At 39.0% G+C, this 16,676-nt stretch overlaps 1 protein-coding gene across 1 annotated transcript in view; it reads left to right on the top strand.

Moving 5' to 3' along the window:
- MSH3 (mutS homolog 3) overlaps positions 1-16,676 on the top strand; it is a gene marked incomplete in the record, with an annotated part of 248,405 nt that overhangs the window by 108,854 nt on the left and 122,875 nt on the right. The window contains 1 exon segment of the mRNA XM_014585921.2: positions 3,240-3,372. Within this exon segment, the coding sequence (XP_014441407.1) occupies positions 3,240-3,372 (133 nt within the window).

Here is a 16,676-nt window from a genome sequence, read left to right as displayed (position 1 = left end):
TTTTTTTTTTTTTTTTTTTTTTACTATTAAATGCTTTTGCTCTTATCTTTGTATATCTCAGAGAACCTTTAATTTTTAAAACAGTAGTTTTCTGTGTAGGCTGACTATATATTCACAGATGGCATTTATCGGTCCTTAGACCATCTGTAGCATCAACTTAGTCTGTCCTAATTGATGTCATCTTTCATTTATGCAGGAGTTAGTTATTAAAGTAAAACTTCACATTTGTGTAGCATTTTGGGTAAACGTTAGAGTAAAACATTGATTTATTTTATCATAACAATCCTATGCTAAGAAATTTTTTCAACCTCATTTTGACTTTATATGTGATCTTTGGAATTGAACTTAATTCAATTTAACAACTTTTTGAAAAATGTGTATTCATGATGGGGTGTGTGCATGCACACTTGAGAGTGAGAAAGAGAGAAAAAGTGAGAGAGGCACTCTCTGCAGGGTCCGGTCCTACTGTAGTCTCCTTCCTCTCACCCTCCAGCCTGAGCACTCATGCACAGGCCTGGAGTGCTTTAGGCTGACCAGGCCAGGTATTCAAACTGCCATTACCATGTGGGATCCAGCTTCCATTTTTCTGTGCCGGGAATGGGTGTCAACAGTTGTTCGTTGACCATGTTTGTAAGCCTGGAACTGTGGGGATGAAGAATGTATCCCTGTCCTCACTGAGTTTACAGTCTAAAGAAAAGAGACAGGGAGAAAGTAACTACAGTGGAAGAAGAAAACCAATTCTGGGGGCCAGCACAGGGTGTAGTTATTACGTCACTGGACTCCCACATAGCTAACTGCGGTTCAAGTCCCAGACCCTGTGGCTTGAAAATCACTCCGGGCACATATGCACGTGTGCCCAAGATCCCAGGAGGAGAATGGAGGAGAAAGGATTGCAGTGTGGCCAACTCTCTGGGGGGTGATTTTTCACATTCCCTCTCACTGTCTCTCTGTCTCTCTCCTTGTCGAGTGCACGTGCCATAAGGCAAAACAAACAAAAAAAAATTATGATTCCCATTAATGGAAAGAGAAAGAGAGTGGTATGGAAAAGGATGGCAAAGAACTAAGTCTGGTCTAGTGAGTCTAAAAAGCCCTTTCAGAGACTGGGTAAGAGTTGGCCAAGCAAAATGGCCAAGCTGGTGACCATAGGAAAGAGGAAGAGTCTTTCTGGAAAAGTGAGAAAACCCCAATGTCAGAGAATATGGAGTGACCCAGACTTGGAAGAAGTCCAGTCCAACTGGATTTTAGAGGGGGAGGAAGAGTGTGACAGTCTGGGGAGGTAGGCAGGGATCACTCTCCTTGTAGGTCGGTGAAGGATTCTGGGTTTGAACCTAAGATGAGTGGCAAATCATTGATGATCTTTAAGCAGAGGGATGGCATGAACACATTTGGGTTTTAGGAAGACTGCTTGGGGCCATATAGAGAGTGATTGCAGAAAGAAGGAGACAGAAGTGGCTGTGGGGAGGAATGTTTGGAGTCTATCTCAGTCATCTTTGTGAGAGATGATTTCCACTTAAACCAAGGTAGCAGCTGTAGAGACAGAGACAAGTGGATGAATTCCAGAGGCCACCCGCTGGGGATGGAGGAGCCAGCCTGCGTGTGTGTAAAACTCTGTCATATTCTCCTGCGTCATGCTAAGCCAATTGGTTGTTTTACATAGGAGGATTTGAGCCAGAGAAAAATGGAACAAAAATGAGGCCTGAATTTTGTATAATAGCTCTGTATTGTGAAAAGGCATGGCCTTGTAGGGTAGCTAGCTAAAAGGATAAGATTAAAGCACTCAGCTAATTATAAAGTCCTTAATTTAGGCGTCATCCAGGCAGGAGTCTGATGTTAGATTTGCTCTTCACATTGTGTGTGTTATCAGCGGAATTTCAAGAGACAAACATTTTTCAGTGCCTGATGGCTCCCTTTCCTTGGAACATCAACTCTTCCTTTCACCCACTTGTTTATGTCTTCACTTATTTATTCAAAGTGTACCGATGGCCTTCTAGCCATCAGGCATGTTAACTTATTCAGCCTTTCATTTCACATATGGCCATATACCTTGTGTGGGCCCTTGATGTTTATAGTCACTTGATGGGCACAGCTCATTTAGGATACATTTAGTCAGTCAAGTTTTAATTTTACGTAGACAGGGCCTCTCCTTCTTCTTAAGTGGCCATCACGTAGGGTATAGCTATTGCTAAAATCCTGCAAGCCTGACCTCCCCTGTCTCCTCATGTCATTTCCTCTGCGCTTTCTGTTGCTACGCCCTGTCTTGGCTCAGGCTCTGAATACCTAGTCACATTTCAGTCAAGCAGCTGATCAGTTCACCCACCGCCACCACTAGTCTTCTTGTTGCTCTTTGCAGGCCTGTTTTATTAGCCAACGTATTGGAAGCTGTTGTAGCAGATAAATTCTCACCCTCAGTGGTTTAAATGCACTAGAAGTTTAATCCTTGCCAACAAATGTAGTTGGTACAGGATGTGGGTGTAGAAGTTTTTCTGCTCTATTCATGGTCCCAGGCCAGTGGAAGTCAATATATGGCTCCTAAGATTGCTCTGAGTTTGGGACCAGCAGTTAGCATAATGGCTATGTCACTGGACTCCCATATGGCCGACTGCAGTTCAAGTCCCAGACCCGGTGGCGTAAGCTCACGCCGGGTACGTGTGCATGCGTGCCCAAGATCCTGAGAGGAGAATGGAGGAGAAGGGATTGCGGCGTGGCCTTCCCCCCTGGGGGGGTGATTTCTCATTTTCTGTCTCTCTGTTTCTCTCTGTCTTTCTGGCGAGTGCACAAGCCCAAAAGCGAAAACCTCTCAAAAAAAAAAAAAAAAGATTGCTCTGAGTTCAACAACTAGTTCAGGGTAATCTTATGGCCAAGAGAGAAGGAAGGAATGTGAAAGAAGAACCAAGAAGTTTTTATGGACCAAGGCCAGAAGTGGCCTAAATCATTTCTATCTGCACTTCATTGACTGGAACTCAGATACATGGCCACGCCTATGTATCTGGGAAATGTCTGTTGTTTGTACAGGAGAAAAGGGAAACATGGTAAAGCTAGTCTCTGCCATGCCTAGCTAGTGACTTTCCTTGTATGGGACCTGCTCTCTGATTCAGATGATAAAAATGGTAAGGGAGGGGCTGCAGATGTGAAGGAGGGTCATCCTTTGTGTTCCTCAATGGTTGTGTCATGGTCTTAGGAAATGTCTACATTATGAATTCCTAATGTATCTGATAATTGTTATTATTCTGTTCTCATAGGGAAATAAATGCTCGACTTGATGCCGTATCTGAAGTTGTCCATTCAGAATCTAGTGTGTTTGGTCAAATAGAAAATCATCTACATAAATTGCCTGACATAGAGAGAGGACTCTGCAGCATTTATCACAAAAAAGTAAGTGTGATACAAATGAAATCTGTTAAAGCTCACGTGTTCCTTTACAATGAAGATACAGATTTTTTAAAAAAATTTTTTTTGTTTTTTGGAGAGGTTTTTGCTATTGGGCGCATGCGCTCGCCAGACAGACAGAGAGACAGAGAGACAGAAAGCGAGAAATCACCCCCCAGAGGGGATGGCCATGCCGTAATCCCTTCCCCTTCATTCTCCTCTCAGGATCCTGGGCACACATGCACACATGCCCGGCATGAGTTTAAGCCACCGGGTCCAGGACTCGAACCGCGGTCGACTACGTGGGAGTCCAGTGACATAGCCATTATGCTAACTGCTGGTCCCCAGATTTTTTTTTTAAAGAATTATTTTAACTTTATTTATTGTTATTATTATTTTCCACCTTGAACAGAGAGAGACAGAGAGAGAGAGAGAGAGAGAGAGAGAGTAGTGAGAAAGGAAGCCACCAGGTCTGGGACTTGAATGACGATTGGCCATGTGGGAGTCCAGTGCCCTTAACCACCATGCCACCTGCTGGCCCCAGGACACTGGATTTTAAAGGAGACCATCCAAGAGCTCAATTATTATTATTATTATTATTATTATTATTATTATTTTATTTTGTAAATCTTGCAAATGAGAGAATAGTTGACTCCTCGGAAATTTTAATTGCCAAAATTAAAGTTATTCCAGTTTTTCTACAGTAAAAAGTGAAGTTTTCCTACTTCTATTAACTGCAGCAACATATATAGAAAAGCTTCTATTGTACAGATATTGTTTTGCCTTCGAAGTGCAGACCACTATTAAAATGGGATAATTTACTTAGACTTGCGACTGTAGGAAAGAGATGCCTTATTTCTTTTGATCTTAAACAGCTCCTTTGACTTAACCAAAAGAATAAATCTTCTGGTAAAACATTTGTGGATTTATTTGTATGCATATAAATTTAGAAGTCAAAAGTGAGTGAAAAGCATTATTTTGATTTTTTATCACATAAACTTTGCAGTTTGAATTAAAGCATTAACAAGAGTTTTCCACACTGGGGGAAATAATTTATTTTGTCAAAATATGCCTCAAAATTAAAACACTTATCAATTAATTATATTTATAATAATTGTTAATAAATAAACTCTTACAGTGTTTTACCTTTTGCCAAAGTCATTCACATACATTATACTCTTGGTTTGTTGTAAAATTTTTTGATGACTTTAAGAAGATACCTTTTTTTTTTATTTTAAGAGAGACTTTTGCTATAGGGCGCATGAGCCCACTGGAGATACAGAGAGAGACAGAAAGCAAGAAATCACCCCCCAGGAGAGATGACCACACCACAGTCCCTTCTCCTCCAGTCTCCTCTCAGGACCTTGGGTATGCATGCACATGTACCTTGCGTGTGTTTAAGCCACTAGGTCCAGGACTTGAACTGTGGTTGACTTTGTGGGAGTCCTGCAATGTAACCATTACGCCATATGCTGGTCCCAAGAAGATACCATTTTTATCACCTTACTGATGGGAGATTATACATAATGCCATATGTGTACAGATACAGTGGTTTGTATTACCTTGGCTAATATGATGTCTTGAAAGAAGGTTAGTAACTTGCTTGTAAGTGACAAAATTTTTATGTAAACTCAGGGTCTTTAACTGCAGTTTTATTGGCTGTGTCTTTTGGGCACTACAGTGTTTGATGTAGTTAGATTGACTGTCATTGCATGTTTTTTATGGTTGCCACTTCTCTTTTTTTTTTTTTTTTTTTTAAAGACAGAGTCTCACTGTTGCCATCCACTGCCTCAGCCTCCCAGCTGGAATTGATAGGCATATGCCACCACACCTGGATCTTTTTTGCAGACAGGGTCTCACTGTGTTGCCCAGGCCAGCCTCGAGCTCATAGTCCTTCTACCTCACTCTCCACGTTGCTGGGATTATAGGTGCAAACCACTGTGCCTAACCTGGCTGCCACTTTTCATAAGCAAGTTTCAAGTTTCAGTTTTTTGGCCCAAATGTAAATCCTTGCCAATTTAAAAATTGATTCTAGAACAAATTTTGTATGTCCAAAGTTTAGTTGTGACCAGTTTTTCAGTAGTGTTTTGCTTTTTGTAGGCCTTTTTTTCTCCCAGAAAGTATTACTAGATAAGTACTGCCTCTAAGAATATTTGTGGTGTCCAGGAGAACTTATGTAATTGTTCCATATGTTTTAGCTAAATTTGAAAACAAAGTACAAGCCAGAACTGGGAATACTAAGTCTGATGAAAAAGATGTGTGTTTTTGTTATGGGGGGGTCAGTGGAGTCCGTTGCACCATTACTTGGTACAATGTGATAGTTTGCTGGCAGTAGGAGAAGCTGTGCTGATAGTTAAAAATTTTATGGCTGACTTTTTTGAGGTTACAGGGTGGGTGCCAAATCATTTGTTATTTTGTACCCTTGGCTGGTGCCTAACAATCATTGCATATTACCCTTTGTCAGGCAATAGATCTCCAAGTATCTTGCCTTCATTACTTGAAAGAATTCAGTGATGGATGTCAGGATTTTAATTTTTCTCAAAAGAAAATAAGAGCAAAGCCAAAACATTTTTATTGCTAATCCAAAGAGCTAAGTCAATGAGTCCATGACATCAAGATGGCAGTGTCATCCCTAACTGCTATGATTTCCACCACTCCTTGCTACCCCTCTTTGACCTCACTTCGATGTTGATATTTCATAGTGTTTGTATACTTGTAAAGGCTTTAGAACTCTAGTAAAAGTCAGAATCTAATGTATTGTACAAGTGGCCAGTATGTACAGCAAGAATGAATTTTATTTAAAAATTTCAAAATATATTTTACTAAAGGAATTTACTGTGACTCATTCATGTCATTCCTGGTTGCTTTTTTAATATTACATAAGAATATGTCTGAAGATTGGTTTGAAAAGTGGAGAGTAGAGATGCTTTGGTGACAGACCAACCTAAGGAAAGCCAAATGCTTCGAATTATTATTTTTTTTTTAAGTTCATTCATTTATGCCCTCTACAAGTGAGAAAAAGAGAGAGAAAAACAGAAACAGAGACATAGCACCTCCAACAGCAGCCATATTCTGTGTCCACTGCCAACCAGAAAAGGATCAGGGCATGTTTGTGGAGGAGGAGGTTATTTGTATTCAGGGAGCTCTGTGGATATGAATCTAGAGGGAACCTTTCCAAGGAGATTAGCCTGGTGGAGCTTAGTGTCTTACCACTACACCACCATCCAGCCCTAAACCAATTTTTAAAAGATAAAGTTAGGTGGTTCGTAGAACACACCATCAAACACCTGTCTGTTCTTTATTGTTAGATTACTCTAAGTAAACTTCTACCGTATGAACATACTAGTGAGTGATATCATGGGTACAGACTGTGAAAGTCAGAAGTTGGTTAGGGACACTCTGCATGTCAAGTAAGTGGTAAGCCCAGGTCATATGATTATGTGGAAAATGCCATGGAATATGCACAAACAGGTATTTTTCTGATTATAATGACAGGATATCCCTAGCTGGCTGAGCCTGGAAGAAAGTAAACTTTTTTTTGGGGGGGGTCATTTTTGCAACTGGCATGTGGCGAACAAGGTTTTTGCTATAGGTTGCGTGCGCTCGCCAGACAGAGAGAGACAGAGAGACAGAAAGCGAGAAATCACCCCCCCTAGGGGGGGGATGGCCATGCCACAATCCCTTCTCCTCCGTTTTTCTCTCGGGATCTTGGGCATGCATGCACACACGCTTGGTGTGAGTTTTAAGCCACTAGGTCCAGGACATGAACCACAGTCAACTAAGTGGGAGTCCAGCAACATAGCCATTACACTAGCTGCTGGTCCCCAATAAACATTTATTTTGGTAGTAAAACTTAAAATGTTAGAAAATATGACTTTGTTCAAGGATTGTTTTGTGAGAAATTTGTATATTGGGTCATTGGAAAAGTCATGATGTATTTTTGCATAGGAAAACACGTCATGACTTTCCTGACACCTTAATAAATGCTAAGACTGGTGAATACATTCAAAGGATAATAGTACTTCATAAATGTTGAAAGTGTTTCCAGAAATTTGATGGGTAGAATAGTTTCTTAGGCAGACTAGAATAAGCCCAAAGACATATTGGCAATGTGGCCCTTAGTCTGGGGCCCCTTCAGCCCTGTAATATCTTGCCTCTGTGCTGTGGGTCTGTTCAAATGCTATCCCACAGAAAAGTTTGCTGTTGCCAGAAGTGGGGCTGAACGTGCGAAACTTCAGAGCGAGCGAGCCACTTTACTCACCTTACCCTCAGTTTTCTGCCGGTTTCTTTGAGTTTTTTTGCTTAAGAAGCTTGAGAACAACTTGACTTGGGCTCATAGTACTTGATTGGAAAGCACATCTTGTTTTCACTCTGCTTCTGTTGCTGACTTAACTTCATACATCATATCTGAGCTTGAAAAATTAGTCTCTTTCTTGGCTCTCAAATTGCATTAATTATAAGAAATTATTATCCAGTATGAAAATATTGGCCCAGCCACTACGGGGTACCAGTAACCCAGTGCCCTGAGATGCTGGATGCCATGTAACCATCTGTAACCATGGTTTCAGATCCCTGGACAGAGTGGACACATACCTAAGTGCTCATGATCCTAAGGAGTTGGAGAGCTGGGAAAAGGGATTGTGATGTGATGAGACCATGTCAAAGATGTTATGTCTCTCTCCATCTCTCTGTTTCTGTCTCTTTTTTACAGTAGAGAGCACATGCTTGCTATAATTAAAAAATGATATGTAATTGTTTCTTTTTAGTTCTTCTCTTTATTTAAAAGAATGTCTCTTTATCTAGTAGCCAAAAAGCATCTGGGCTCCACATTTATGCAGTCTAGCTTTCTGTATTGGCAAGGGGATATCTTTCCCAATATGAAGTAGCTTTTCTAGATAAGAGTTGGTTCATGATATACTTAGAGCTCAACCTTTACTAATTTATTTTCCTGCATTATTTGCTTTATCTCCTGTGGTGAATAATTGTTTTTTAAAATATATTCTCAGCAGTAATCCATTTTGTATATGCTACTTATTATGTGCCTTATTAATTTAACCCTAAATCATCCTCTCATCTCAAGATATTTATTTTCTATCAGTTATTTCATTAAACCATCAAATGTTCCATCAATTTTATTTTCTAGAAGAATTCTCTTCTAGAGCCTTCTGACTTGATTCAGTCCAGACTGATTACCCTCTATAGCTGTTGAATAGCTACCATCTTAGATTCCCTTTTTACTTTCCTTGAGTTGATTCTTCTGTTTTCTGTATTCCATGTGTTCCTCTTGATTTATTTCTTCACTTTGGTGAAGTACATCCTCTAGAAGCTTCTGAGCAAGAGTGTTGAAAATAAATATTTCAAAACGTTGATATCTGGGTATAGTTTGGCTGGTTATAAAATTCCAGATTATAAACTAGTGTTGTGTAAAATTTTGTGTTACTCCTTTGTCTTCTTCTATGATTGTTGGGCAGTCTGAAGCCATTCCATTACCTGATTCTTTGTGCGACTTCTTTTTTTCTTTGATTTCTTTCTCCCCACCTTCTCTGGAAATTGAAAAATTTTATTTCCACATCTTCTAAAATTTTACAGTAATTTTTTTTTGGTTTGTTTCCATTTTTTTTGTATTTGAATTCTGAATCTGGCAACATGAATCCTGAAGTTCTGGGAAATTTTCATGAATTAATTTTGATGATTTTTTTTTCTTTCTGCAACTTTATTTTTTAATTATTGGATCTCCTTGACAGGTCTAAATTACTTATATATTTTCTACTATTTTCCACCTCTTTACATTTTTGCTTTACCTTCTTGTAGATTTAATCATGTCAGTCTTCTGCTTCTGTCAAAATTTTCATTTCTAGTTATTATAATTTGTAAAAAAAAAAAGTTGTTTTATTCTCTGAATGTTCTTAAAAATAAAAATAGCACACCACTCTTGTTTCATGGCGGCAGTATTCTCACTCTCATTGAGGATATTAATTTTTTTTTTCAGAAGTTCTTTCCCATGGAGAAGGGTCAGCCTGCCTGCACCATAGGGGCAGCGGTGACCTTCTGCCAGCTGCTGTCCTGTGGCAGCTCAGTGGCGTTGGCCTTTGCCTCTGGAGCCTGCCGCCTTGCAGTGTAGCTCTTGCTGAGCAGGGAGAAAGAAGGTCACACACACTTGCCAGGTTTATGATGACGAGGACTACAGAAGAGTTCGGTTCGTAGGTTGTCAGAGGGAGGACAAAGAAACAAGGAGCAGGACATGTGGCTACTGTGAACTGCCTTTCAGACAGCACTGTCACTAGGGCGGCCATGGTGGAGGTCATGGGAGCCTCACATGGCATCACCCATTTTTGGAGTGGGTGTCCTGGAACTGAATAAAGGTGCTCTGTCAGAGGGGTTAAAAAAAATATTTTTCCTATGGATATGGGCTTTATCTCTCCAAGTTTTATTGATTGCTTGATAGTTTTGATCTTTATATTTTGTGTTAGAATTTTTTTTCTCAAATGGCTGATCATTTTTTAAGACTGAAGAATTAGAATACTGATAAATGGTCAATGTAGTTGAATGTGGCTTAGGAAAAAAAAGGTGAACTACAAGGTGTACTTAGCTGGGCTATTTACTGGGAAAATTCCTGCTATAATATCTTTCTTAAATTTTTATTTTAATTTCTTTTATACATTCAACCACTCTATATCACATAGCTTGTAAAGTGAAATTTTCCAACATGAATATTTTTTTTTTTTTTTTTTTTGAGAGGTTTTCGCTATAGGGTGCGTGCGCTCGCCAGACAGACAGAGAGAGACATAGAGACAGAAAGCGAGAAATCACCCTCCCCCCAGAGGGGATGGTCATGCTGCAATCCCTTCTCCTCCATTCTCCTCTCAGGATCTTGGGCACGCACACACACGCGCCCGGCGTGAGTTTTAAGCCACTGGGTCCGGGATGCGAACCACGGTCGACTACGTGGGAGTCCAGCGACATAGCCATTACGCTAACTGCTGGTTCCCTAACATGAATATTCTTAATACCAGTCCAGTTGAGATACTATATATGTTATTATCAACAGATAATAATCCATTTCTGTGCCCCATAGATGTCTTGCCTCTGTATTTTTCTCCTTAATGTCTTCCCTCACACTCTCCCCTTTCTCCTACCCCCTTCCCACACTGTCCCCAGTATCCATATCATTTTCTATGCTTCTATATACTCTACTCTTTCAGTTTCTGCCATAGAATATGGACAGTTGGTATATATTAAGTGGAGACATACATACAATGTCTCTTTTTCATAGCCTGACTTGCTTACTTCACTTAGTGGTAAATCTTCCTTATTTGTCCACTTTCTTTCAAATGTCAAGATCTCATTTTTGTTTGTATTTTTATGGCTGAGTAGTATTTCATGGAGTATATGTGCCACACTTTTTCAATCCATTCATGTTTGTGGACATTTTGGTTGGTTCTATGTCTTAGCAATTGTGAATAATACCACAATAAATGTAGATATGCAAGCATTTTTCCAACTGAGTGTTCTCCTGTCCTTTGGTTAGATACCCAGCAGTGGACTTGCTGGATCATATGATACTTCTATTTGAAGATCTTTAAGGAACTTCCATATTGTTCTCCACAGTGACTGGACCAATTTACATTACCACCAGCAATGTAGGAGAGTTCTTTCCACAGCCCTGCCAGCACTTAACTTTTTTTTTTTTTTTGAGAGGTTTCTGCTATAGGGCGCATGTATTCACCAGAAAGACAGAGAGAGACAGAGAGATACAAAGCGAGAAATCACTCCTGAGAGGTGATGGCCATGCCGCAATCCCCTCTCCTCCATTCTCCTCTTGGGATCTTGGGCACACACGCACATGTGCCTGGCGTGAGTTTAAGCCACTAGGTCCGGGAATCAAACAGCGGTCGGCTATGTGGGAGTCCAGCGACATAGCCATTATGCTAACTGCTGGTCTCTGGCACTTAACCTTTTTTTGTAATCGCCATTCTGACTGGGGTTAGGTGGTATCTCATTGAGATTTTGATCTGCATCTCCCTTATGATGAGGAATGTTGAGCATTTTTTCATGTGCTTTTTAGCTGTTCATGTGTCTTCCTTAGAGAGTTGTTGGTTCAGCTCATTTTCTCATCTTTTGATTGGGTTGATCATTTTTGGGGGGGACAAGCTGCTTGAGTTCCTTGTTTATTCTGGTTATCAGTTCCTTATCTGAGGCATAGTTTACAAAAATATTCTCCCATTCCAAGGGTTGTTGAGTCACACTAATTACCGTGTCTTTTGCTGTGCAGAAACTTCTCAATCTGATGTAGTTCCATTTGTCTATTTTTGAGATTATTGCCTTTGCTTTAAGGGTCTATTTAAGAAGGTTTTGCCTACCCCAATGTTTCCCAGAGTTTCTCCATTTTTTTTTTTTTTTACCAGTTTTTATAATTTGAGGTCTTAGGTTTAGATCTTTAATCCACTTTGGGTTGATTTTTGTCAGTAGTGAGAGATAGGGGTCCAGATTCATCTTTCTGCAGGTGGATACCCAGTTTTTCCAGCACTATTTGCTAAAGAGATTTTCCTGGATTGACTGGTATCCTTTGTCAAAAATCAGTTGGCTGTATATTTTGGTGTTTATTTCTGGGTTCTCCATTCTGTTCCATTGGTCCATGTGCCTGTTTTTGTGCCAATACCATGCTGTTTTGATTCTCACAGCTTTGTAATATATTTTGGGGTCAGGGACTAAGATGCCTCCTACATCACTCTTGCACAGGATTGCTTTGACAATACAAGATCTTTTATGATTCTAGACAAATTCTATGATTGTCTTTTCTAATCTGTGAAGAGTGTCTCTGGTAATTTGATTGAGATTGCATTAAATATGTTGATTAATTTGGTAGAATTGCCGTTTTGATTATATTAATTCTTCTGATCCAGGAACATAGGATGTCTTTCCACTTTTTTGTGTCATTTTCTATTTCTTTTGTTAGATTTTCATAGTTTTCCTTGTAGAAGTCCTTGACTTCTTTGGTTAGAATTTTTGCATCTATATTCATCATAGATACTGGTCTGTAGTTTTTCTTCCTTGTCATGTCCTTGTCTGTTTTGGGGATAAGGGTGATGGAGGCTTCATAAAATGAATTTGGATGGGTTCTTTCCTTTTTGATCTTTAAAGATAACTTGAGTAGAATGGGCATTAACTCTTCTTTAAAAGTTTTGTATAATTCAGAAGTGAACCAACCAGGACCTGGGCTTTTCTTTGTGGGGAGGTTATTACTCATTCAATCTCATTGTTTGTTATAGGTCTAATCAGGCTTTCTGTGTCCTCCTGATTCAATCTTGGTAGATTATATGTGTCTAGGAATTTGTCCATCTCATCCAGGTTTTCTTGTTTGTTGGCGTATAATCACTCATAGATCTTCTAATAGTGTTTTGTGTTTGTATTATGTCCATTGTAATATTTCCTGTTTCATTGTGAATTTGACTTATCTGATTCCTTTCTCTCTTCTTCTTGATTAGTCTAGTTAATAGTGTGTCAATTTTGTTTATCTTTTAAAAAAACCCAGCTCTTCCTTTCATTTATTTTCTGTATAGTTCGTTTTTTATTTCATTTATTTCTGCTTGAATCTTTATTATTTCTTTTCTCCTGGCATTTTTGGGACCTTTTTTTGTTTTGTTTTGTTTTTTGCTTTTCCAGTTCTCTGAGGCATATGTTAGGTTGTCCATTTTCCATCTTTCTTTTTCTTATGTGCACTAATTGCTATGAACTTCCCTCTTATGACTGCTTTCGCTGTGTTCTATAGATATGGAAATTTATATACTCATTATCATTGGATTCCATGAATCTTTTGATTTTATTCTTAATTTCTTCAGTAGCTGTGAAGTCATTCAGGAGTAGGTTATTTAGCTTCCATATGATAGTGTATTTTCATTTTTTTCTGAAATTAATATCAAGTTTAATTCCATAATGGTTGGAATAGATGCTGGATATACTTTCTATGCCTTTGAGTCTCTAAAGGCTTGTTTTGTGCCCTATCATGTGGTCAGTCTTCGAAAAGGCTTCATGCTGGGGTGAGTAAAAAGTGTATTTTGTAGTTTTTGGGTAGAAGATTCTATAGATGTCTGTTAGGTCCATTTGATTTATGGTATCATTTAGATCCTGTATCTCTGCTTATTTTTTGTCTAGATGATCTGTCCAAAGGAGATAGTGGGGTGTTGAGATCCCCGACAATTAATGTATTGCAGTCTCTCTGTCCTTATAGATCTAGAAGTCTATCCTTCACGTATCTGGGCGCTCCTTAGTTGGGTGCATAGATATTTATAAGCATTATATCTTCTTGATGAATTAACACTTTTACTACTATATAATGCTCATCTTATAGTTTTTGTCTCATCTTATAGTTTTTGTTTTAAAGCCTACTTGTCTGAAATAAGTATACTGACTCCAGCTCATTTTTGGTTTTTGTTTGCATAGAATACCTTTTTCCAGCCATCAGTTTTAGTCTATTTATGTCTTTATCCATGAAATGTATTTCTTACAGGCAACAGATAGAGGGCTTCTGGTTTTTTAATCCATTTAGCCAATCTGTGTCCCTTGATTGGAGAATTTAATCCATTAATATTAAATGTTCTTATCAATATTTCCAGAGTTGTCTCTTCTATTAAATTGGCCATTTTCTTGGTTGTTTTTTTAATTCTGTTATTTCTGTCTGTCTCTTTAATTTTCCTGGTATAGCACTCTCTTTAGAATTTCCTGAATAGCTAGTATGGTGTTGGTAAATTCATTCAGGTTTTGTTTATTGGAAAAGGTTTTTATCTTTTTTCCCCCATATAAAGGATAATCTTGCTGGATATAGTAATTTTGTTTGAAATTGTTTCTCTCTTAACACTTTGAATATATCTTCACATTCTCTCCTTGCTTGCATTGTTTCTGGTGAGATATCCAATATTAGCCTTATGGGATAACCTTTGTAAATAACTTGGTGTTTCTCTCTTGCCAGTTTTAATATCTTGTCTTTATCTGTGGTTTTGGCCTGTCTGGCTGTTATGTGCTGTGGAGGGGATCTTCTTGGGTTGATTTTATACAAGGTTCTTTGTATTTGATGGGTCTGGATGTTTGAATGTTTATCTAGACTTGGGAAAGTTTTCCTCTAGGATTTTGTGGAATAGCTTATCAATGTCCTTATCAGTTTCTTCACCTTCTGGAATACCAATTGTTCAGATGTCTGGGAGTTAAATGGGATCTAGTATTTTTTTGAGTTTTTTTTTCAGTCCTTTGGTGATTTTTTTTCTTGGTCAGAGGTTTTGTTTTCTACATCCAAGATTTGGTCTTCTGCAAGGTCTAATCAGCTTTTAATTATTTCAAGATAAGTTTTGATTTCCTGTATTACAGTCTTCATCTCTAACAGTCCTGTTTGATTCTTTTTTATGGTGTCCATTTCTTCTTTCAAATTGTGGAAGGACTTCCTCATCTCCTGGAGTTTATCGTCTCTCTTCTCTTCCATCTCATAGTTTTGTCACCATGAATGTTCTGAATTCTTTTTCTGACATTTTGGTAACTTATTCTGTTTTCTCAAAAGTCGGAGGTGAGTTACCATCTTCTCTTGATGGAGACATATTTCTTGGTTTTCTCATACTTGAGGTTTTTATGTGACTTTTAGTCATTTGGTGGTGAATTCACTTTTGGGTAACATTTCTGCACCTGTGAGCTCATTTGCTTCCTTTATGCTGTAAATTGCTTCTGTGCCAGTGTTTCTCTTCTGCTGTGCTTAGCAACATGGTCCCCATAGGAGGAGTTGCCTGTTTAGGTTCCTGAATAGGAGTTTCTCCCTTTTTGCTAGTGGTTCAGGGAGGAGTAAGGATTTCTCTGAGCTTCACAATGTTTAGATGTTTGAAAACTATAAACCTAAACCTGTCTAATCCTTCTGGGTGGTGGGACTGAGCAGAAAATGACAATATAAGGTAAAGAAACAGAGGAAATGAAAGAGGAAAAATTCAGCAGGGGGCTTCAGATGGAGATGGGTGGGCTCTAAAGTTTGGAGCTGTGGCTGGGGCTGAAATTTAACCCTGCCTTAGAATCCCTGTCTGGGCAGGAGGCTTCAAATGTCATTGGAGTCTGCTTGAGAAGCCTGCAACTGCCCTGTCCTTTCTATAGTATCTTTTGAATTTTCTTCCTGGGCTTGCGATACACTCCAGGGATTCTTTCAGTCTCTTGACTGGTTGATAGTGTTCTGGGAGTTGGAGTGGGATAGCTGGGAATCTCAGCATTTCATTTGTTCCTATAATCTCCTGGTTTCAGGGTACTTTCATCCTTTATTGTATCTGATGAAGATCCAGGTACCCTCTATTTTATCTTCTGAAGAAGGGAACCAGCAGTTAGCGTAATGGCTATGTCGCTGGACTCCCACGTAGTCGACCGCGGTTCGCGACCCGGACCCAGTGGCTTAAAACTCACGCCAGGTGCATGTGCGTGCGTGCCCAAGATCCTGAAAGGAGAATGGAGGAGAAGGGATTGTGGCGTGACCATCCTCCCTGGGGGGTGATTTCTCGTTTTCTGTCTCTATGTCTCTCTCTGTCTGGTGAGCGCAAGCGTCTTATAGTGAAAAATCTCTCCAAAAAAAAAAAGAGAGAGAATAACATTAGTGTCTTGTAGGGTAGGAGAGTAGTAGTTGTTCAGTGGCATAGTGAGGAAGAGGGGATTAAGAGATTGAATTGCATAAGTCACTTTCAACCAATCCTTTCCCAGCCTTCAGCTCCTACTTCTAAAGATACATCATGCTCTAGTTCCTGTGTCTTATAGGACCCTTCAGATAAATCAAGCTTTATCTCAGTTTTCTTCAAGTACAGATTAAGATTCCAATGTCATGAGTTGTCTAAGTCAATTACTATTTATATCTTCTAAAATGTTATTTTTTCTCTCCTTGTTAGTCCTATGGTTTTATACCTTTTAAAATAATCTGTTGACTGAAGTTTGAAGATGGAGGGAAATTAGATGGATGTGTTTAGGCAGCACTCTTTAGCAGAAGCCCCAATGTAAAAGTTACTCATGGCATGGTGGTGAAGGCACTGGACTCCTACATGGCTGACTGCAGTTCAAGTCTTGGACCTGGCAGCTTGCTTTCTCACTTTCTCTCTCTGTATCTGCCTCTGTCTCTTCTCTCTCTCATAAAATAAAAATAACAATAATGCTTAATAAAAATAAATAATTCTTATTTAAAAAGATAATAGTATTAATAATTAAAAAATTACAGTCATGTACGGAGGTATAAAATGAAGAGTAAAAAGTCTCTCTTGCTTTTCCTTCTTTATGCAGAGGTAACCAGAGTTATGTGTGTACTCTTTCAG

Source organism: Tupaia chinensis, unplaced genomic scaffold (genome assembly GCF_000334495.1).
Source record: "Tupaia chinensis unplaced genomic scaffold, TupChi_1.0 Scaffold000099_1, whole genome shotgun sequence".
In the NCBI taxonomy this organism is placed as follows: domain Eukaryota; kingdom Metazoa; phylum Chordata; class Mammalia; order Scandentia; family Tupaiidae; genus Tupaia; species Tupaia belangeri.
The sequence above is the reverse complement of the archived record's forward strand: the minus strand, read 5'-3'. Positions and strand labels throughout refer to the sequence as shown.